The 22,049-nt window shown below is 36.8% G+C and overlaps 3 protein-coding genes across 7 annotated transcripts; all 3 read left to right on the top strand.

Moving 5' to 3' along the window:
* Window positions 1–1,453: 1,453 nt before the first annotated feature.
* On the top strand, window positions 1,454–7,580 carry LOC112203394 (K(+) efflux antiporter 5). Of its 3 annotated transcripts, none has more exons than XM_024344387.2 (20): window positions 1,454–1,855; window positions 2,146–2,189; window positions 2,366–2,433; window positions 2,576–2,660; window positions 2,783–2,844; window positions 3,146–3,221; window positions 3,391–3,465; window positions 4,040–4,111; window positions 4,249–4,332; window positions 4,433–4,501; window positions 4,602–4,679; window positions 4,792–4,880; window positions 5,119–5,215; window positions 5,311–5,367; window positions 5,641–5,736; window positions 5,892–6,080; window positions 6,170–6,247; window positions 6,712–6,756; window positions 6,833–6,928; window positions 7,169–7,580. In XM_024344387.2, exons 1-20 carry the CDS (start codon window positions 1,624–1,626, stop codon window positions 7,208–7,210), a joined length of 1,734 nt encoding a protein of 577 aa, XP_024200155.1. In that variant the 5' UTR covers window positions 1,454–1,623; the 3' UTR covers window positions 7,211–7,580. The 3 variants fall into 3 exon arrangements, with proteins under 3 accessions (XP_024200155.1, XP_024200292.1, XP_024200204.1); XM_024344524.2 differs by having other exon boundaries at window positions 6,833–6,990; XM_024344436.2 differs by having other exon boundaries at window positions 1,455–1,855; window positions 5,314–5,367.
* A 1,257-nt stretch (window positions 7,581–8,837) lies between these two features.
* LOC112196948 (cysteine and histidine-rich domain-containing protein RAR1) lies at window positions 8,838–11,407 on the top strand. The gene is made up of 6 exons (XM_024337446.2): window positions 8,838–9,068; window positions 9,562–9,564; window positions 9,663–9,745; window positions 9,877–10,025; window positions 10,718–10,953; window positions 11,037–11,407. The coding sequence occupies exons 1-6, from the start codon at window positions 8,964–8,966 to the stop codon at window positions 11,130–11,132; spliced, it is 672 nt and encodes a 223-aa protein (XP_024193214.1). The 5' UTR covers window positions 8,838–8,963; the 3' UTR covers window positions 11,133–11,407.
* Window positions 11,408–14,793: 3,386 nt separating this feature from the next.
* On the top strand, window positions 14,794–21,809 carry LOC112176974 (LRR receptor-like serine/threonine-protein kinase ERL1). Of its 3 annotated transcripts, XM_024315119.2 has the most exons (27): window positions 14,796–15,264; window positions 16,072–16,210; window positions 16,339–16,410; window positions 16,510–16,581; window positions 16,667–16,738; window positions 16,831–16,902; window positions 17,045–17,116; window positions 17,292–17,363; window positions 17,456–17,527; window positions 17,640–17,708; window positions 17,794–17,865; window positions 17,956–18,027; window positions 18,108–18,179; window positions 18,292–18,363; window positions 18,446–18,517; window positions 18,608–18,679; window positions 18,770–18,841; window positions 18,945–19,016; window positions 19,119–19,190; window positions 19,276–19,347; window positions 19,440–19,511; window positions 19,592–19,663; window positions 19,756–19,829; window positions 19,932–20,063; window positions 20,154–20,492; window positions 20,601–20,971; window positions 21,155–21,809. In XM_024315119.2, exons 1-27 carry the CDS (start codon window positions 15,153–15,155, stop codon window positions 21,509–21,511), a joined length of 2,961 nt encoding a protein of 986 aa, XP_024170887.1. In that variant the 5' UTR covers window positions 14,796–15,152; the 3' UTR covers window positions 21,512–21,809. The 3 variants fall into 3 exon arrangements, with proteins under 3 accessions (XP_040368569.1, XP_024170887.1, XP_040368575.1); XM_040512635.1 differs by having other exon boundaries at window positions 14,794–15,264; window positions 19,932–20,492; XM_040512641.1 differs by lacking the exons at window positions 18,446–18,517; window positions 18,608–18,679.
* Window positions 21,810–22,049: the final 240 nt, after the last annotated feature.

Here is a 22,049-nt window from a genome sequence, read left to right as displayed (position 1 = left end):
GCTTTTGAATTTACCGTGTAAGGACTTTAACCCAATATGATAGGAGTTCGGACATTTTTTATTTTTTAAATCAATATTTGATAAAAAAAATTAATATAACAAATTACGTAATGCCGTAAATATGTAATGCATCTTCTGATAGCTCGTGTCACGTCCTACATGTAATTTTATTAAATTATTAGCATTTACATGTTTTCAACAAAGAAAACCTCTGAAATTCTATACATACTATAAATTCAGTACTACTGATTTTTCTTTTGAGCAAAGTACTATTGAAATTTAGTTTAGTTGAACAAAAATATATTATCACTAATGGCAAGAACTTAAAATAGCTAAATATCTATAATTTTAGGGTAAAAAATATAAATGGTCCATGTGATTTGGGATGATACTCAATATTATTAACCTCGTGGTTTCAAAATGTTTAATTTTACCCATGTGATTTGCAAAATTGATCAAAGTTGGTCCAAAAGCTAATTTTGACAAAAACTTTCCCATGTGCAATTCATATGTAAGGATAAATTTGTCATCTCAATAAAAAAAAACAAAAAACAAAATAAATTAAAAAATTTATAGGAAAATAAATTAAAAATAAATAAAAATCAGAATTCCACAACCTTATACTTTTTTTAGTTTCATTTTTCAAATGCTATTTCATTTAATTTCTTTTACTACTTAAAATTGAAATGACAAATTTATTCTTGCACATGAGATATTTTTGTCAAAAATAGCATTTGGATCAATATTAATTAGTTTCCCAAACCACAGGGATAAAATTAAATATTTTTAAATCATAAGGTTAGTTTTGAGCGTCACTCCAAACCACAATGATTATTTATAACTTTTACCCATAATTTTATGTAAGTTCTTCAATAAAAACTTATCAAATTCTATTAGCGATTGAGCTTAATATACAGCTCTTATAATTGTGGCTTTCATTGATGGGTAACTGATAACTAGTAGCTCTCTCTTAAAATGAGGATGAAAATATATAATGATTTTCCTAAACCCTCCATTCCAATGGTATACTTGAAACCCATAATTTCAACCAATATAAATTGTAATGATGAACTATTGCTAGTTACAAGACAATGTAATGTTTTTTTTTACCATCATTATCGAGGTGGTTATATACAACTATATATGCAGAATTTAAATAACACAAATACACAATCATGAGATGCCCATGGTAAGCAAACACGTATTTAATATTTCATCATAACAAGCACAAACACAATGATCGTTGCACAAACACAATTCTTTCTCTAAAAAGAAATGACAAGCTCAATAAAAAATTTTGATTTATAAGGCGTAAGAAAAAAAAATATAAAAAAACTCGTGCGCGGAAAAGAAAGGAAACGACCACATTACCCCCGCTGTAAAAACGCGCGTTCATACGGTCACGTGATGTATTGATCCCGCCTGAACAAAACTAAAAGTCCCCAAATCAACAAATCGCGGACAAAAAGGAAGGAGGAGAGAGCGAACCTGCGAAAGTGAAAAAAAAAAAAAGGGTAGCCTTCCTTTTTTCTCACGCATTCAAATTCAATTCAATTCAATTCAAATTCCTCTCAAACCCTAAATTCGAGTCGGCGGCGATTCGATTCCCCGGCCACATTTTCCATGGCGAAGAGAAAACGAACCCGGTCCATCGGGTTCGGGTTCTGTTATTGCGTTGCCATGCTTTTGGTTCACGCGAGGGTTTCGTCCGCGGTGAGATCCGACAAGGAAATGAGGGAGAGGTTCTACGGGACTATGATGAACTCTTCCGCACCGGAAAGTAACGACGGCACCATCGCCAAAATGTTCGATCGGGTTCTCGAGAAAGAGTTCTCCGATAACGATCAGCCCGAAGGTCACTTCTTCCGATTTTCTCTTCGGTTTTAGCTTACATTGTGCGTGTATTGTAGCTTCTGGTTTGAAAATCTGAATTGATTCAGTTTAGGTTAGAGGAGTTGAGTGAGGTTGTGGTTGAAGAACTAAGCGGATTATTAGTAGCTTTTTTTTTTTTTTTTTAGTTAAATGCAGCTGCTTATAGTTTACAATATGCTTTTGATGTTAGTAATTGATGCATTATTTTTGTTCCTGAATTATGTGGTTTCGTATGCTCTAGCTAACTTTTTGTTTGGTTTAAATTTTTATTAGGATCTGATAAAAGCAGCTTTAACAGTAGTGTGGCTGATCAACAAGTAAGTTTTTTGTCATTCTTATGAGCTTCTTGTATCAAAATGCAAGAATTTGGTTTGTGTACTATTTCTGTAAATTTTGAACGTATCAATTGAATTGATTTTAATTCTGTGATTTTTACTATTTTCTTCTTTCGTCGATATCATTATGTTGAAGAAGTGGTGGTTCTGTATTTCAGGCGGTACTGGAGACTGTAGCTAAGATCACTCATGAGAAGGGCAATAAAAATGATACTCAAGAGACTAAGTACGTGAATGTTGTAATAGTCTTTCAATGACAAGATGATTGTGTTGTGACAACATGTTAAATTTATAACGGAATGAGATGCGATTTTACTTTGTTATGGACTTGTAGTAATGTATACTGACTAGTTTGTTTTGGTTACCAGCGGCACAAAATCTTATCAGTTTCAAGGTGTTTTTTCCCTGGAGAATGAAGACTCTGAGGAAACAACAACCTTGATTGACAAAAAGGTACTTTGATAGCTGTGACAAATGATCTTTTTTTCTGTTGAGAGCTTTGGCAGAGATTCTCAGTAGTAATTGTTTAAGTTTCTGTTTAAACCTGTTAGCTTATTTTACTTGTTTACTGATAGGACAATGTGTTCGTGATGTCAAACAAGAAATCCAAATATCCAGTACTTCAAGTAGATTTGAGGTATCGTTAAATAGTCCTTTCCTGATTGTGCTATACATAAATAATTCTGGAACTGAGATTTGGTTATTGATTGCAACACAAATTTCCAACGCTAATGCATCACCAGAGATGGAGAAAAACATCTTAGTTGTTGGTTAATTTGATGTTTTATGGTTCTTGCAATACCTGAAAAACCTAATGTTTCCTCAAATAGCCATCATCTTTTGTTTTTGTATGACAAACTAGATGTTGGTCAATTTCTAACTTTTGATTTTACTTCTTGGTACAAATTATATATAGTTGACACTTGACACTTTTACAGGTTAATTTCTGATTTGGTGGTTATCATAGTTTCTGCTGCCATTGGGGGAATTGTGTTTTCTTGTTTGGGGCAACCGGTTTGTTTTTAAATCTTAGTCTCTAATTTGCACTTATTGATCATTTTCACTCATTTGTAGCTGGGTGCTTATCTGCATGGCAACATTAATAAAATGCAGCTACGTCTCGTTAACTTATTCATATGATACAACTGTGGTTATATTTTTCTGATTTATGCGTATATGGTAGGTGATTGTGGGCTATCTTCTTGCGGGGTCTCTCATTGGACCAGGGGGTCTCATGTTCATCAGTGAAATGGTACAGGTACGTTGGTGTGAAGTGCGATCAGTTACAATTTCTATTCTTTGTTGATATGAGAGTTGTAGTTTCTATATAAATTTCCCGCACCTACCTACTTTTATTCTTCCCACAATATTGTAGCTCCAATGATTGTCATTTTCATGGAAATATAGTTATGATCTTGGAGAAAGTGTTATGCACATCGTATAGTAATCTTATAAAAAAGAACCAGTTTATTAAATGATGCCTCTTGCTTCTGTTTAGGAGATTGAACACTTTTTTCTCCTCTTAAACTATAAATGCTTTCAAAATGTATCGGGATTTTAAGCCATGGATTCAAATATCAACTTTGGTAAAATTTAGAAAGTCAAAGTGCCAAAGGGTTGCTCCTTCTTTAACTTACACCGCATTTGATGCCCTTTATCCATATTGAAGTTACAATTTGTCATTCATAGTCTAATATAAAAGAATAAGAGCAGAACAGAACTATTATTCACTGTCTTGGAAATCTCTGTGTTACTTTTATGTCAAGCTTACCTGCGATCACACCTCTGGTAACATTTTTTTTTTTTGGTGATCCTTTCTTCTTTTGCTACAGGTAGAAACTGTTGCACAATTTGGTGTTGTGTTTCTTCTTTTTGCTCTAGGGTTGGAGTTTTCTTTGGCTAAGGTATGTATGGCTTTGGAAATTTAACATCATTTAGTTTTGCTGAAAGTTTGTAAAGGATTATATTCTACATATGTCCTGAGGGAGAGGAGGAGAATACCCTCTGTGTAGGGAGGCTTTTTAACTTTTCATTAATGCAGTTGAAAGTTGTGGGCCCTGTAGCTGTTCTTGGAGGGCTTCTTCAAATCATAACATTTATGTTCTTGTGTGGAATAACTGCTGGGGTATAGTATTAGCATACTCAGTCTTATTATTTGGTTTTTCTTACAAGATGTTAATTCCCGTCAAAATGAACACTGTGCTTCCCTTTTGCTAATTTTGCAGTTATGTGGAGCAAAGTTGTCTGAGGGGATTTTTGTTGGTTCCTTCCTGTCAATGTCATCAACAGCAGTGGTATGTTTCTGACCCTTAATTACATTGTCACTTTGCTTCCTTCGTTGCTGCTTTCTGAATTTTCAATAAACCTCATTTCTTTCATATACCCTTTTATCAGGTGGTGAAATTTCTAGCAGAAAGGAATAGTAATAGTGCTCTTCATGGTCAAGTTACAATTGGGACGCTAATTTTCCAGGTAGGTTTTGAACTGTGAAAACTTGAATGCTAAATTTATTGATAACTGAGTTTTACATAATAATGCTGTATGCGGAGCATATCTATTCATTATATCACTGTGGTTATTTCAGGATTGTGCTGTTGGTTTACTGTTTGCCTTGCTCCCAGTTTTGGGTGGTCATAGCGGCGTTTTCCAAGGGATGGTATCTGTGGGGAAGTTGTAAGTCTGCTTTGTTGCCTTCTTTGATTGCATTTTTTCTTTTCTCACCGTCTTTTATTGTTTCTATTCCATCCTTGTTTTGATGCCATAATGAAAGTGTGAATCTGTTTTGTCATGTTTGCTTGCCTTGATCAAGTTTACTCTGTTTATTTTTCTTATTATCTGTGTAATATACTGCGCAACAAACTGACAACAAGCTTGTTGCATATCATAAACTTGTATTTTGTTTTTACTTCAGGGTGCTAGTCTTATCATTATATCTTGCTGCCTCATCTGTATTTTGTTGGTCGTTTGTTCCTCGCTTTCTTAAATTGATGATGAAGTTGTCCTCTCAAGTAAGTATTGCTTTTCTATTGGAGCGGGCTAGTTACCTTCTGGAATCTGGATCGACTATAACTTCATTTGTTCTTTTATGATTCTTATTCTGAAGCAGACAAATGAGCTTTATCAGCTGGCTGTTGTGGCTTTCTGCTTATTATCTGCTTGGGTAAGTGAACTATTTTGTTCTTGTATTTATCAAAACTAATGACTGCTCATCATGCTATTTTTTGAAGTGTATAATATGGTCTAAAAATTTATTTCTTGATACTATAAAGTATAAGCTAGCCTCCTTTTAACATTAAGATAATGAAATGCCACTTTTCGAGCATACAGATTTGGATGTAAGAAAAGTAGCATGGTTCTAAGATAGCGATCTTGCTACATATTTGTAGTTCTCAACGCTGTTTTGATACTTGTGAATCTCCTGTAATCCTTTCAGTGCAGTGATAAGCTAGGCCTTAGCCTTGAGTTGGGTTCATTTGTGGCTGGAATTATGATATCAACCACTGACTTTGCACAACATACTTTAGATCAGGTACTCTCGGCGTTTTTACTTGTTACCTAAAATAAATGTTTTATTGATCCCTTTTGGAGAAAAAAAAAAACAGAGAAAATATGTACGGATAAAAAAAAAAAAACAGATGTAGGGAACTAATTCATTGTTGAACATGATGTTTCTCTGAATTTTAGGTGGAGCCAATTCGTAACCTATTTGCAGCTCTCTTCCTTTCAAGTATTGGAATGCTCATACATGTACATTTCCTGTGGAGCCACGTGGACATACTTCTAGCATCTGTGATTCTAGTTATAGTGGTAAAGACTGCTGTTGTTACTATAGTTACTAAGGCATTTGGATACAGCTTTAAGACATCATTTATGGTAAGTTCATGTAAGATTTGCACATCTTATATGTCTCTAACAAACTTATTTAACAAGTCCTAATATCGAGATTTGTTTACTTTTTATAGGTTGGAGTCTCACTTGCTCAAATTGGAGAATTTGCTTTTGTCCTTTTAAGCCGGGCCTCAAATCTTCATCTAATTGAGGTAACTTTTTGCTCTCTTGGTCAGTCATGGTATATTCAACATTTGCATATGTACCGCTGTAATTTGGTTTTCTTGAAAAGCATAGAATTTTGGTGAATCATAAAATTTTACCACTAGGTTTTGGTTTGAAGACCTAGCTGATAATAGTGCTGAATGATGAAATGAAGTTCATGACAATATTTTTGCAACATAAGAACTCGAAGAAGATATTTGTACTTGAAAGAAACTTTAAGAAGATACTTTGTGTTGATATGCACTCCAACATTGAGAAGTTAAAGCTTCTCATTTTTAAGATGCAGTTTGAAATTTAATTATTTTTGTTTCGTACACTGCAGATTCAATATTGTATATTCCAAATGTGGCAATCAGTTTGCAATGAATAGGAACCATTCATTTTTCTTGCCTTGATTTCATCTCATTTAGTTATTGTTGTTTTTCTTTTCAACATAAAAAAAATTCTACAGGGGAAGATGTACCTGCTTCTTCTCGGAACAACAGCACTTAGCCTGGTAATTTTATATTCAATTTTCATGCAAAGCTGGATCTCTCTCTCAATATACTTACCTAGAAATTGATGTTCTACAGGTCACAACTCCTCTTTTGTTTAAGTTGACTCCTGCCATAATGAATTTGGGAGTTCTTATGCACTGGTTTCCTCCTGAAGGCACCACACATAACGAGGTCTCTATCTTTTCCCCTCTCTGAAGCACATATATGCATGCTGACACACACTTGCAAGGACGGTATACCTTTCAAGTTTGAACTATAAGTAATATTATCTAGGGTTCTTATAATCCCTCTTTTAAATTGAATTGTTGGCTGCTGTGGGCTGGATACACTTTTACCACCTACAAGTATAATTTGTTTCTGGAAGCTATCCAAACCTTGAGTCTTAGCTTTCATTTTCACCCACTTTCACAGGAGAAAGTTGCGATGATTGAAGTACACACCAGAGTATTGTGACCTCTTCCGCGTATCAAGTCTCTGATCGTTACTATACGATTCAGCTGTATGATTTGTGAATATCAGGTCTCATGTTCACTGCCAATTCTGTTATAAAGGTTGCAGGTGACTGATGTCCGGATATTCAGTTAGCTTGGAGTTATCATTCTCGGAGTATCTGTGTGCATAGCTATATTTTTGACTTCTTGAGCAGCTTGTAAATATGATTCCTAGGGCTCTTCTTCAAGTGTGAATGCTAGTCTGTTTGGAGAAAGTTACTGCATATACTAGAGTTAAGAAATTGTATCCTGCAAAAGATGAACTTTAGAATCAAATTTTGATGGATAATTAATACCAAACATCGTTTACCCTGCAGCATCTTTTCTGTAAATTTGTTCTACTGCATTTATCCTACGGCAGAGTAAGCAAAAATTGCTTACTTTGATTAGCGAGACTAATGATGCCCAGACCAGCTCATGCAAGTGCTACCAGGTGCTCGTGCTAGCAAGATTATTATACCGAACTAGTCATATACTTTTGGAATCTTGTAAGGGAAGTTCTATTCATACCTCCTAAAATGGTATTTGGACCTCCAACAATTTTCGGAAGTTTTTAAACCGAACTTTGCCCTTCTAAAAAATGAACAAAATGAAACATGAAAAAAATTAAATAAAATCTGCACCTTCCCTTCTCCCTCCCTCATTCTTTTACAGCCATACATGAGGATTATTGGGCAACTTTGATTAAGGTAGAATGTTAAACATTGCAAAATGGAATAAAGGAAAAAAAAATATAGAAAAGAAGAAACGAGAAAATAATGATCAAAAAGCAATTTCTATCCTATTGTTTTTGTTTTTTTTTTCTAGTTTGGCTTAATTGCTTCACTTCATGGAGTTGATGCTAATTGTTATCTCGGTTTTTTTTTTTTTTTTTGCTAGAGTAGACTATGTTACTAGTTAGGAAAATTGATTTTGATAATAGTCCTCCTGTGATATTGTAAATTGCACGATTTATTAAGAAATAGAAGGAGGTTCATAAGAGTATCTAAGCGATAAGGGAAGGAGTACGTGCATGGTGATGATCGTGAGAGAAAGGAAGGAATAAAATGGTGTTAAGTGATGGAAAAAAAAAAAATATTACTAGTAGATTTGTATTGGAAAAAATTGAGTGGATACAAAAAAAGGGCAAGGTTGGAAGTTTTGTGCAAATTTTAGAAGGTATGAATAGAAACTTCAATTCTGTTAAAAATAGCAAAGAAAAAAGATTGTCTCGGGCCATGACTTTTTCTTTAAAACCGTGGACTATAAGACAGTCTTTTGGCCAAAATGACTTGTTCTTATTTTCTCACACTCAAATCATGATTTTTGAATAATTTTAGAATCGACAAAACTCAAAAATTCTGACCGGAACGATGAGATTATGATGTAGGAGAGTGGGATTTTATTAAAAAAACAAAAGATTAAGTTGGAGCTCATTAGACTGGACTGGGTTTTCATCCAAAAAAACTTGGATAAAGTGAAAAACCCATCTGACCACGGACCCGAGCCCGTAATTGGAATTAATTAAGCCCATTGACTCCCACAATTTGACGGGAAAGTCAATGGCCGAGACCCGGCGCAACTTCTCGAGAAAGTTCGAAAAGAAAAAGAAAAATCATAGTGGGCGAATCTGTTTTGAGCTCGGTTGGACTCACTCGCCGGTCTTTCTTCTTTCTCCTCCTCCTCCTCCTCCTCCTTCCTCGAGAGACAGATTCGTACACAGAGAGAGAGAGAGAATGGAGGGCCAGCCGGCAGCTCTACTTAAATGCCAGCGAATCAGCTGCAACGCCACCTTTTCCGAAGACAACAATCCCGAAGGTTCTTGCCAATACCACGATGCGGTACTCTCTCTCCCTTCCTCCAACTCCTTTTTTTTTTTTTTTTTAAATAATTTATTGTTTCGCTAGAAGTCATTTGCGATTTCGAGGTTTCAGGCTTTTGTTTGAGAAAGAATCCCTAATTGAAATTCAAGTTCAATTTTATAATTAGAGGCTACACACAATTCCATGCTTATTTCAGCTGGTGGATACGCCACTTGCTTCAATCTGTATCTTGAAGTAAATCTCTGTGATGTAATTTGAAGAATGAGCTCGCTGACTGGCTTTATGGTTTAAATGGAGTCGGAAATTTGGCTTGTTTTACTTTTTATGAATCTATTTTTGTGTTAAAGTTCGTTATATGATCAATTGAAATCGATGCACATTGTGTAATGTAACATGGAGGTTGTCATTGTTATTGTGCTTTGTGAAATCTTGCTTGTTATAATTTTACTTGTGCTTGTTCTTTTGCATGTTTGGGCTTGGTTTGATCGCATGGGCGTCTTCAATTCGTCAGGGAGTAAGTATACGAATATGCCCATTGATTTTGTTGGATTTGCTCTGTTATTTTCTTTTAGTTTGATACCATAAGTGAAGCAATAAATCTTTGTTTTCCAGCCTATATTTCATGATGGGATTAAAGAGTGGAGTTGTTGCAAGAAAAGAAGTCATGATTTCAGCTTATTTTTAGAATTAGAAGGGTAAGTTCTAATTTTCTCTTGGAATTATGTGATTCTTGAGATCCCTTTCAGTTGATTGTGCGTTTAGGTTTCTAACTTTCCTATTCCTTCCTTCCTTCCTTTACTTTTTTTTTTTTTTGGGTCGAATGAAGATGCAAGACAGGTAAACACACAACAGAGAAACCTGTTTTGGCAAAGGCGAAACCTAAGACGCCTGTTTCTACGTCAGCTCCTGCATCTGATGCGTCTGCTAAACAATCCTGCTCTAGGTGCCAACAGGGTTTCTTCTGTTCAGAGCATGGTATGTTCATTTGGTTGTGTTTTGCTTTACTCTGAATTGTTCAAGCTTGGTGTGTGTCTGGAGATTGATTGGTTTTTTCATGGACATGGTATAACCAGGCTATTTAGAACGCTTTTAAGTATGACAACTAGGAGAGATTGTAATAGTGATTTCTAGGTCTGACTTTTGGTGAAAAATAAGAATGTTATAGTTTATGAAGTCCTGATATCAGTGACATATTGATATGGATGTTTGAAGAAATGGGTTAAGGAACTGCAATAGAGTTCCTTGTAAATGAATTTTAGGTGGTTTGTTGAATTTGATGCAATGATGGCATATTCTATTTACATTGCTGGGGGTCTGCGGAAAATAGTTAACATTCCACTTTTCAGGTTTTGGCATCTAAGAAGAGGTAAAACACAGATATGTTTTGGGGGTTTGGGTTTCGATGAGGTTTTTATCTTCTTGAATCAAATGTTATGTTATCGTCTGATCTAAACTCTTTTCATTCTCTTAAAGTATTTTTCTGATTGTTTGGGTCGTTCCCCATCTGTGCTGATTCCCTAATTTACATCATTTTTTTTTTTAAGATACCTTACGTAATGTAGTTACTTCTATTTGGTAGATGATAAAGCTCCACCTTGCATGACTTATCCGTCTTCTTAGGAATTATTTTTTACATTTTAGGCTGAAGCAAGTTGTGCCTTTTCCAGGTTCACAAGCCAAAGAAATGAATTCAAAGCCTGTAAATGTAGCCACAACGCCACTTACAGAAAGCATTACAAATGATCAAGGCACTTCTGCTCCACTGAAAAAGATTATTGACATAAACCAGCCCCAAATCTGCAAAAATAAAGGTTGTGGTCAAACTTTCAAAGAGAGGGATAACCATGAGACGGCATGCAATTACCACCCGGGGCCTGCTGTTTTCCATGACCGAGTGAGAGGGGTGAGTTACTGCATGGTTGATTCAGTCATATAGTCGGTGTATGTGTCTACAATTCCAATAATATCTGTCTTCAAATTTTGCAGTGGAAGTGCTGTGACGTTCATGTAAAGGAATTTGACGAGTTTGTGAACATCCCTCCGTGTACCAAGGGGTGGCACAATGCTAACCCAGTCCAGTAAGCAGCAGTGGGGAAGGTTGAAGTGTTTTTTTTGCCATTTTTTTGTTCTAGGTTTTGTTAATTGAACTGATACATATCCTTCAGTTGTCATCCTGAATGTTGAACTTCTCTGTTTAGCTCATTTCTGAAGACCCTGCATGCTAAGATGTGAATTGCTATCTCGCTCAATTTCCGTGTTGTATTTCTACGATCACATCACTGTCATCTAAATTACACTGCAAATATGTGGACCAGAACTTTGCATCAATATGCCATATCTACTCCCAAATCTTCATACATCTTCTTCACTTATTATGCTGTTTTTTCTCGGCCCGACTTCACTTATGATGTTAAAAGAGGTTCTCACTTTCTCCACCCATTACTCATTTGTGTGAAGAACCTTCAATTATTATATTAGAACAGGTTCTTCACTCAATTGAGTAATGCATTTAAGCAGCTGACTATTACGCCCTTGAGAACACTAAACAGGTTTCCTGCACATAATTCTTGTGTAGTCATAACTGTTTCATGCAAAGCGGATGCAATTCTTATTGCATTTACCACAAGCTCTTAATTATGTAGCATTGGACGACTCCACGAAAGATGATTCTTGATCTCCATATTTGGCCATGTAGCTCAAATTTAGATATCGGGTATGGGCAAAATGCTCTTAATCAATATAACTACAATTTGCCAACCGAACAGATAAAAGAGAGGTGAGCTTGTATGTATGCAGCATATGTGATTACTTGTTTGCTTTTAAGTAGGTGTATGCTACATTGCGCTACTAAATGTGTATAGGTGTAACATGGGAAATAGGACCACTGAAGGATAGATACACATGCTACATTGAATTATGATCCTAAACCTATTGGTGGAGTAAAGTTTTCTGCTCCTTTGTACATTACTGTGACCCCTCAGTTTTGTAGTAAAGTCACTCAATAATGTAACCAATAAAAATGTCAACAGTGGAACATAGTATAAGTAAAAATTTGGCATGAAATATAATTGATGGATAGAATATAAAGGACGAAAAAGTAAGTGTTAAGGATGAGATCTATAATTGTAGAGGGGAAAGTTGAAGATCACGTGTCTTATGATGGGTGTGATCAATCCCCCCAGCCCCCTTCTTTATTATTGCCCCTACCAAAGTTTCATGGTCCCGTACCTTCTCTTTGTGTCTTGCATCAGAGCTTTTAGTTTCATTATGTTGACTGATTTGAGTGTATGGTTGACCGACCCTTCTTGCTTTGCTTGCAAGTTTCAAAATTCAAACTATGATTTTCCTAAATATTGTATACATTTATGCCCAGGATTTCTCTTTCTTTCTAATTTCACATTTTAACTCTTTAAAAATAGAAATAATCAATCTTTCAAAACTTTATGGACGTAACTAAATTTACTAACCACTACGTTATAGAATTCGAGGATGTTAAAACGTTATGTCACCGGAATGTCAAGTGTTATTATGATGAATCCGAACACGTAGCAATGCTCTACTTGAATGTAAAAACTAATTACATTGTGCATCCTTGGGTCAAAATTTCATGACTCAAATGTCATAGCTGAGTGATTTTCTTGGTCGACATTAGGTATAAAATCACCTTTCAAGTTCGCTAATCGAGCTATAAACCTAACACCTTATCACTTAGGTTATGCAAAATGTGGAAATTATTTTATGCACCGACGGTGTAAGTGATCCAACGTTTATAAAATAATCTCAATCCTTGATATTTATTATCAACTTTATTTTTAATAAACAAAAAGTGTATTTAATGCAATCTAACCATTCATTTATGTTGGTGCAAGTGCACGACGGTGTTCTAAATAATCCTCTACAAAATGAGCTATAAGCCTACAACACCTTATCCCTTAGGTTGTGAAAAATGTAGGACTCATGTGGCAAACCCTTTCAAGAATAGGTTCAACACATTGCTTAAAACTAAATGTTAATGAATCAATGAGCAAAGAGAACATTATTTTCAAACTCAGAAGTCAGAACCACGTTCCCCTTCCTCTCCTAAGTAGTTAACTAGCCAAATCAAGTGATTCAAGTCTATACCAGCCAGGCCCACTACCCAGAAACCAAATTTGAACCCCAGTCTAGTTCCTGTGGAAACAAGTTAGAAAACATCGAGCGAGGTCCCAAAACCCCAAAAAACCAAAATACACTAAAATGGCAACGGCAGAAAGATAGCCTTGGGGTCGTGGGTCCCGCAAAGGCTCACGCCGGTTGGTACGATTGCTGACGGCGGGTCACCGGCGACTGACCCGCCGGTCTTGTTTCTTTTCTTAGCTTTTAGGCTCTCAGAGGGTCCTCTCTGGCTCTACCTATGATGCTTAGCCTTAGCTGTCAGTCTGTCACCCTCTCTTCTCTCTCTCTGCTATTTCATTGGTCATTGGTCATTAGGATTCCTAGGGTTTCCCACAGCCTAAGCCATGTGTTTGCTGCCCTTTTTATTGTTTGGGGCTCTCTCTAAAGCTCTTCGCCTTTGTGATTAATACCAGCTTGGATAATCGGTTCATTTGTCCCTGTCACTAAAGAAGATGGTGTTGTCAAGTGAAATCACAAAATTGTCCCCGTGATATTGGTCAGAAAAGGAATTTACAACCGGGGTTTTGATTACCCGACGGGTAATCTCCAAACCCAGAAGAATATTAAGGAAATATTTTTGGATCTTAAACCATAGAACAATAGCAGGTGACGATCCCAGTAAATTAAAATAGTGCTAAAAGAGAAATAGAAACAGAAATGGCATTAGCATGGCCAGCTTTAAACGAAGCGAAGCCTGTTAATGTTCAAACGCTGCACAGCTGCAGACTCTGTCGCCTTCTAAAACCTCTCATGCATGCATATTATTTTTTAATCGATAAACAATATTTCTGGGGTTTATCTTTGTTCATCTTCGTAAATCGGAAAAACCTTTGAAATTAAAAATAGAATCTTTGTAAAGTCCCCTTTCATACTCTTGCTTTGGTTACAACCGTACGTGATTAGTGACTCCACGCGCACCTTAATATTGCCTTGGCGTTTATGGTTGACATCATCATCATCACCAATCCAAAATTTCCATGATTGATTTTGGGTCATTCACCGTTTCACCATCTACATCATTGCTAAATTATTTTAATTTTTCTTCATAAAAGGGGTTGCATTGGAAGGAGGACCAAATCAATCAATGTAGCCAAGATTTTGTGGGATTTCTTAGTCACTTCTGAAGCTGGTCTCGTTGCGCAAAAGAGGCAATGCAATCAAAAATGCCAAAAAGCATTTTACCATGGGTCTCTAACTTCTTCTGGGAAATTAGAAGAAAAAAAAAAAGGGTTCAAAAAACCATTCACAAATTTGTGCAAAATGAAATGCAGGACAAAGAGACAAGCAACACCAACAAGACCATTCAAACAAAAGCGAAAAAGAAGTAACCAAACTCCTCGTTTACAAGAAAACAAGCCCAGAATGGCAACTCTCTCTTCCACTTTCGGTCCATCAAAGTTGAAACCAAACCGGACTGTTTTGTCACTCTCACGGCGCGTCCCCCCCGCACGCGCCGATGGTGATAGTGGTGACAAAGGACGGGGCAGATTGGTAATACTGTGTGTCTGTGCCAGAGAGTGCAATAAATATAAAAATAATAATGGAGGGGGGAGGGACTTGAATAGGTGTCGAAAAAGCTGCGAGCTTCGGAAAACGTCCGGGTACGAATGACGGCCGTGCCAGTTTTCTTTTATTTTCCAAAGACTTAACGTCGCTTCACCGCCGTTTGGGGACCCCTTCTCTCTCAGTTTTCTTAAAGCCCGAGACTTTGGTCTCTCTCTCCCTCTCTCTCTCTCTTCATAACGCTAGAGCTTCAGTCCTTGCCTTCTGCTTCACGCCAAACGTCTGTTCACTTCACTCACTCTTCTCTCTCTTGAGGTGCTTATAATGTGTGACGAGGACACTTCAAAAATGCTTAGCTCATTTGCCTCTTGAGCATTTCACCTCCCCCCCCCAAACATTTTCTTTTCTTTCTTGTTTTTGTTCTCTTTGTGTTTGGCTCTGTTAATGGAGGAGAGGGTGGTTTTGAAATGGAGGAAGAAGAAGAAGGATGTGGCTCTGTGGTTTGGGTTGTCTCTGTTTCTGCTTTTACCTCTTGCTTCGTCACTGAGCGATGAAGGTGGGTGATACTATGCTTCTGTGTTGTTTTGGTTTTGGGTTTCCATTTTTGAAAGTGTCCAGTTTTTGTGTTTTTAGGCCAAAATGTTTTGGATTTTAAGAAACAAACCAGAAATGGAGAGGTGTAAAATTTTGTTTTTGGAATTTTGGGTTTTTTTTTTCCGTTTTTGAATGTACCCAGTGTTGTGTTTTTGGCCCAAAACGTTTAGGCTTTCTGGAAATGAAGAGCTGCAATGTGTTTTTCCGAGAGTTTTATGGTTTTTGCTTATTTGGGTTGTCTCTGTTACTGACTTGAGCTTCTTCTCCTCTGGTTTTGTTTCTGAAGTTCAGGTACTTCTCTGGTGCATTTTTTTAAATTTATTTTTGTAATTTTTTAGTACTGGAGTCTTTTTGGTTGTACTTAGAAGGCCTACGTTATTGTTTAATCCTAAATTTGTTACCTTTTTTGAGTGATTTTGTCTAATTTTTATAACCAGTAGCTGGATTTAAGCAAAGTGAAATGAACGGCTGCAATGCATTTTTTATTTAATTTTCCAAAAACTCCTGCCTTTTCCTTGTGTGGGGCTCTCTGTTTCGTCGGTTGGTTTTTGAAGTTTAGTTTCTTCCCTGGTGCATTTTTCCCCCTAAATTTCTTGCAAATTTTTAAGCAGTGTTGAAGTGAACTTAGAGTTCTCTACTTTTTTGTTTAATCCTAAACTTGTTACTATTGAATGGATTTAATACATATTATAATCCGTGGCTGGGTCACTGGGGTATTATTTAATACCGGTTGCATATTATAATGATGGTATAATGATGGGGTTCACAGGGAAAGCCCTGATGTCAATCAAGGCCTCGTTCAGTAATGTAGCCAATGTTTTACTGGACTGGAATGATGCTCATGACGAAGATTTCTGTTCTTGGCGTGGAGTTTTCTGTGACAATGTCAGCCTCTCTGTGGCCTCTTTGTGAGTTTCTCTCTCCTCTCTCGCTCTCTGTAATAAAACTGTTCTTTGTCTGCGTTAGTACTGTTGATGATCTCCTACAGTAATTCACTTTATACTGAAATATGTGTGTATGGGTTTGCTTGTTTTAGGAATTTGTCCAGCTTGAATCTGGGCGGGGAGATTTCGCCAGCCCTTGGAGATTTGGGGAACTTGGAATCCATGTATGTTTTCTGTCTTTTTTCCCTTTTATGTGTGTGTGTGTTCGTAGTGTAATAGTCCTGAAGTGGTTTGATGACTCCTTGTTTATTTGCGAATTGTAGAGACTTGCAGGGGAATAAGCTAACTGGTCAAATCCCGGATGAGATTGGCAGCTGTTCTTCTCTTATATATCTGTAAGACTGATCCTTGTTGAATTTCTTTGTTTGTCCTTTTACTTGTTTCCCATTTTGGTTTTGCTAATCCTGCGTTGAAATGCAGGGATTTGTCTGACAATAATCTGTCTGGAGACATACCCTTCTCGGTTTCAAAGCTTAAGAAGCTTGAGGTTTTGTAAGTGTTTAATCATAAATTTTCTTTCTGTAGGATGTATGCCTCAGAAATTCTTTGAATATTTACAAGTGTAATTTGGTTTGATAATGCAGGAATTTGAAGAACAATCAGTTGACTGGTCCTATGCCTACGACTCTTACCCAAATTCCAAACCTTAAAACTCTGTAAGTCTCCTGCTTTTAATCACCTGAATTTCACATTTATGTTAAAAATTCTCTCCGAGAACTGATGTTTGGCTGTTGGTATTCCTTTCTATTTGAGACTGATGAGTTTCATATTTCTGCTTTGATGCTGTTATGTTTGCAGTGATCTTGCTCGGAACCAGCTCACTGGTGAGATACCAAGGCTAATATATTGGAATGAAGTTTTGCAGTACCTGTGAGTACTTGAGACAATTATTCCATGAATTTCTGTGTATTGCATTTGTTCTTGCCTTCTTGTGTGTTTTTTATTCAGTAGATTATTCACAACCCTTTGTGTTGTAGTTACTTTACTGTATTTGCTAAAAGTCCTCTATATTTCTGATTCTCTTGGTTGGAATTTGACTTTACAGCGGATTGCGAGGCAACTCTTTGACTGGAGCACTGTCCCCTGATATGTGTCAATTAACTGGTCTGTGGTACTTGTAAGTATTTTCCTCCTGTATTTCAACAAGTTTTGGTTTCTTTGTGTTCTTTTTGTGTTTCTGTTGGTATTGAAGTTGCCTTATATGCTCAGTGATGTTAGAGGCAATAACCTGACTGGCCCGATCCCCGACAACATTGGCAATTGTACAAGCTTTGAGATCCTGTAAGAAAATTTGTAAAATTGAAAAAGTTTGAATTTCCCCAAATCTCCCATGAACTTAAAAGAAGCTTTTAGCTGTTGGTTGCTTAATATTTGTTTATGTTGGAAATTGTAGGGACATATCATACAATCAGATCACTGGTGGGATTCCATATAACATTGGATTTTTACAAGTGGCTACCCTGTAAGTTCAATTTCTTTGGACTGTTAAAGAATGTAGTGTTTGTGGAGTTCAGCTGTTAAAGAATGTTTATGGTGCATTTTGTTAGGTCGCTACAAGGGAATAGACTGACTGGAAAGATTCCTGAGGTTATTGGTTTAATGCAGGCTCTTGCTGTTTTGTAAGTGATTTGTTCTAATTTTGAATACTTTAACTCCAGTTGATTTTTGCAAGAGTTAAAGGAGTTTATAATATCATTCTTGTTTTCCAGGGATTTAAGTGAGAATGAACTTGTAGGGCCAATTCCACCGATACTAGGCAATTTATCATACACTGGGAAACTGTAAGTTTGCTTACTTTGCGTGGAAGGTTCTTCAGTAATGCTTCAGTTCTATATCTGAACACAATTGTTTGTTATTCCAGATACCTGCATGGTAACAAGTTGACTGGGACAATTCCTCCTGAACTTGGCAATATGTCAAAGCTTAGCTATTTGTGAGTTGCCTCATCTGTTATAAACCCATTGATGCAATGTTTTACTGATACAAACTCATTGGTGCCATGCTTTATTCTGTGTAAGAAGTCTCTTTGCTTATTATCTCTGCAGGCAATTAAATGACAACAAACTGGTTGGTAGAATTCCTGGTGAGCTTGGGAAGCTGAACCAGTTGTTTGAATTGTGAGTAATATTGTGCCAGTGTTCCTGTTCCTTTGTATTTTTTAATAATACCTTCACATTTATAATTTGCGTGATGTGTCAGGAATCTTGCCAACAATGATCTGGAAGGTCCCATCCCACATGACATTGGTTCCTGCACTGCCTTGAATCAATTGTAGGATATCTTATTCCACTACCTGTCCAAGTTTACAGAGTACCATAGGTTTATGCATACTGATAGATTTTCTTGTGATTGATTGTTTAGCAACGTTCATGGAAACCGCTTGACAGGATCCATTCCTTTAGCATTGAGAAATCTGCAGAGCTTGACCTATCTGTGAGTTCTAGTGTTTTGAATTCTGTCTTTCACTTGTGGTTTGATTGAACTTTCTTGTCAGTTGATAAATTAAATTGATTGGACCCTCAGGAATTTGTCAGCAAATGCCTTCAGTGGTAGAATTAATCTTGAGTTGGGACATATCATCAATCTTGACACTTTGTAAGTATACGTCTATCTCACTGTTAGACTTATAACGCATAGCTCATGTGCATCACCTCCATCTTTTTATGAGGAATTAACTGTCTGTTTTGTTTCCTTTCAGGGATTTGTCCAGCAACAATTTCTCTGGCCCTGTTCCTGCTTCTGTTGGCAATCTTGAGCACCTCCTGACTTTGTAAGTGTACTTCTTAGAGTATTCAGTATACTGTATATGGTTCTACAATTGAAATTTGTTAACACTATCTCCTGACATCTTCATACATATATTTACCTGCAGGAATTTTAGTGGGAATCATCTTGATGGTCCCTTGCCTGCAGAATTTGGGGACCTCAGGAGTGTTCAAATCATGTGAGTTTTATAAGAACTTGTTTGTAATTTGGCTGAAGTTTGCAGATTCTAATTTGCTTTTGACTTTGTGCATGTATGTTGACAGTGATATGTCATTCAACAATCTCTCTGGGAGCATTCCGTCAGAATTGGGTCAGTTGCAAAACCTTGCGGCATTGTAAGTTCTGTACTACATTGATTTTGTATTATATCTAAGTTATATCATTTATTGCGATGTTAATTTTGTTCTGTGTGGGCTCTCTTTGGTAGGTTGCTTAATAACAACAACTTGCGTGGAAAGATACCTGATCAGCTAACCAACTGTTTCAGCCTTGAGACCTTGTGAGTTTGTCTCTACTCTTTTCTGTGCTTGTCCATGTATTTTCTAATTTTCCTGACTGTTGTTCTATCAATATTTGTAGGAATTTTTCATACAACAATCTGTCAGGCATTGTACCTCCCATGAGGAACTTTTCACGTTTTTCACCAGACAGGTATGGGGGAAAACGGGAAAGGATCAGGGGATGAACAGTTTAATTTATGTGTTCTATGTTTATTCTTCTAATTATTGATGTGGTTGTTTCAGCTTCATTGCAAACCCATTGTTGTGCAGTGATTGGTTGGGATCGATATGCAGACCCGTTGCCCCCAAGTCCAGGGGTAAAAATATCTTCTTTTTCAACTTGCTGTGTGATGATGAAATATGGGTAATCATCTGGACTTTCCAAATTATTAACAAAAACTGCTTATTTCTGCTTTCAGCTGTATTCTCCCGAGCAGCAGTTGTCTGTATGGCGTTAGGCTTCATCACATTATTATCCATGGTAATAGTTGCGATTTACAAGTCCAACCAACCAAAGCAGTTAATGATGGGATCTACCAAGAATGGACAAGGCATGTATATCCTATGTTTATTTGATTTGCTTACTTCTTTTTTTTGTGTTTTAACAAATGAATCTAAGGAAGATTCACTATTGTTTACAGGTCCTGCTAAACTTGTAATCCTTCACATGGATATGGCTATACACAGCTTTGATGATATAATGAGAATCACTGAGAATCTAAATGAGAAGTATATCATAGGGTATGGTGCTTCTAGCACAGTGTACAAGTGTGTACTGAAAAATTCCCGACCAATGGCAATCAAGCGACTCTACAACCGGTATCCACACAACTGGAGGGAGTTTGAGACGGAACTTGAAACCATTGGCAGTATCAAGCATAGAAATTTAGTCAGTTTGCATGGGTATTCACTGTCTCCCTTGGGCAATCTCCTCTTCTATGACTACATGGAGAACGGGTCTCTGTGGGATATGCTTCATGGTTAGTTACCACAACTCAACTGTCCTGTTTGTCTGTTTCTTGTAGAAGTTGTAGTTATAAGAAGCTGTTAAGTTGTCAATTACTCAATGTTTGCTAATTGCAATGCAGGACCATCGAAAAAGGTTAAACTTGATTGGGAAACACGTTTGAAAATAGCAGTTGGAGCAGCTCAAGGACTTGCTTATCTTCACCATGACTGCAACCCCCGCATTATTCACAGGGATGTGAAATCCTCTAATATCCTGCTGGATGAGAATTTTGAAGCTCATCTCTCTGATTTTGGAATTGCAAAATCCATCCCCAGTGCAGATACCCATGCATCGACTTATGTTCTGGGAACAATTGGTTACATCGATCCAGAATATGCTAGGACTTCTCGGCTCAATGAAAAATCTGATGTATATAGCTTTGGCATTGTGCTTCTTGAGCTACTGACTGGAAAGAAGGCTGTGGACAAGGAGTCTAACTTGCATCATCTGGTATGTTTTCTAGAGTATCCCAAGTTTCTGAGTTAGCTTTTATGCTTTGTAAGCAAGGGTAGAAGGTTATAACTGTACAAATCAGCCTCGTAGATAACTAAAAGAAACATTCACCTTTTAGTTAGATAGTACTGTGGTAAACTTTACTGTGGTTAACTTTAAAACAAGGATTGTTCTTCTCAGATATTGTCCAAGGCGGATAACAATACTGTAATGGAGACTGTTGACCCTGAAGTTTCTGTCACCTGCATGGATATAACTCATGTCAAGAAAACTTTTCAACTCGCCCTGCTGTGCACCAAGCGAAACCCCACTGAGAGGCCAACAATGCATGAAGTTGCTAGGGTTTTGGTCTCCCTCCTACCTTTACATCACTCAAAGAAGCCTCTTTCAAATGGTATCGACTATGATAAGTTTGCGGTTAACAAGGAACAACAACCAAAAGTGCAACAGCAGAAGCCTGTTCGGCAAGAAAGTCATTCATCTGATGCTCAATGGTTTCTTCGGTTTGGTGAGGTTATATCCAAGAACACACTCTAAGTAGTTTTACAGTCTCCTGTGTTTTGCAACTGTTGAAAACTTCAAATGGGGAAGATGCCCGAGTTTTGGTTCAGATGGGGTAAAACTCTCTGCAGTTACTGGCTAGTAGGTGAATATATGGGTTATTGTTTCTTTTGGGAGGTAGAAAGTGAACAGTTTGCTTTTGTAAGGATTATAAGCAAATCTGAAAAAGTTGGTAGTTTCTGCTGTAAGGATATATTTTGTTAAAAACTTAAAATACTATTAGCTCATGGGAAAAGGTGAAAACCCCTGGTAGTGTCAGGGTATGCTTTTTTTATACCACTTGGTTTTATTTATTTGAATCAATGCCAAGAAAAACATCCACAAGATTTGGGGAAAGATTTGGTTGATGGTGTCCAGGCTTTTAACAGGTTCACGAGAATTTATGATTTGCTCAGAGTCAGAGAGCATTCACTGTGGACTGAGAGAAACAGCAAATATTGAGGGTTAACTAGTCCATGTCATTTGATCATTCAGATTTGAGACCTATAACATTCAACTTATTCAAGCAAAACCT

This window comes from Rosa chinensis, chromosome 1 (assembly GCF_002994745.2).
Source record: "Rosa chinensis cultivar Old Blush chromosome 1, RchiOBHm-V2, whole genome shotgun sequence".
Taxonomy (NCBI): domain Eukaryota; kingdom Viridiplantae; phylum Streptophyta; class Magnoliopsida; order Rosales; family Rosaceae; genus Rosa; species Rosa chinensis.
Note: the sequence above shows the minus strand (reverse complement) of the source record. Positions and strands in the feature narration are given on the sequence as shown.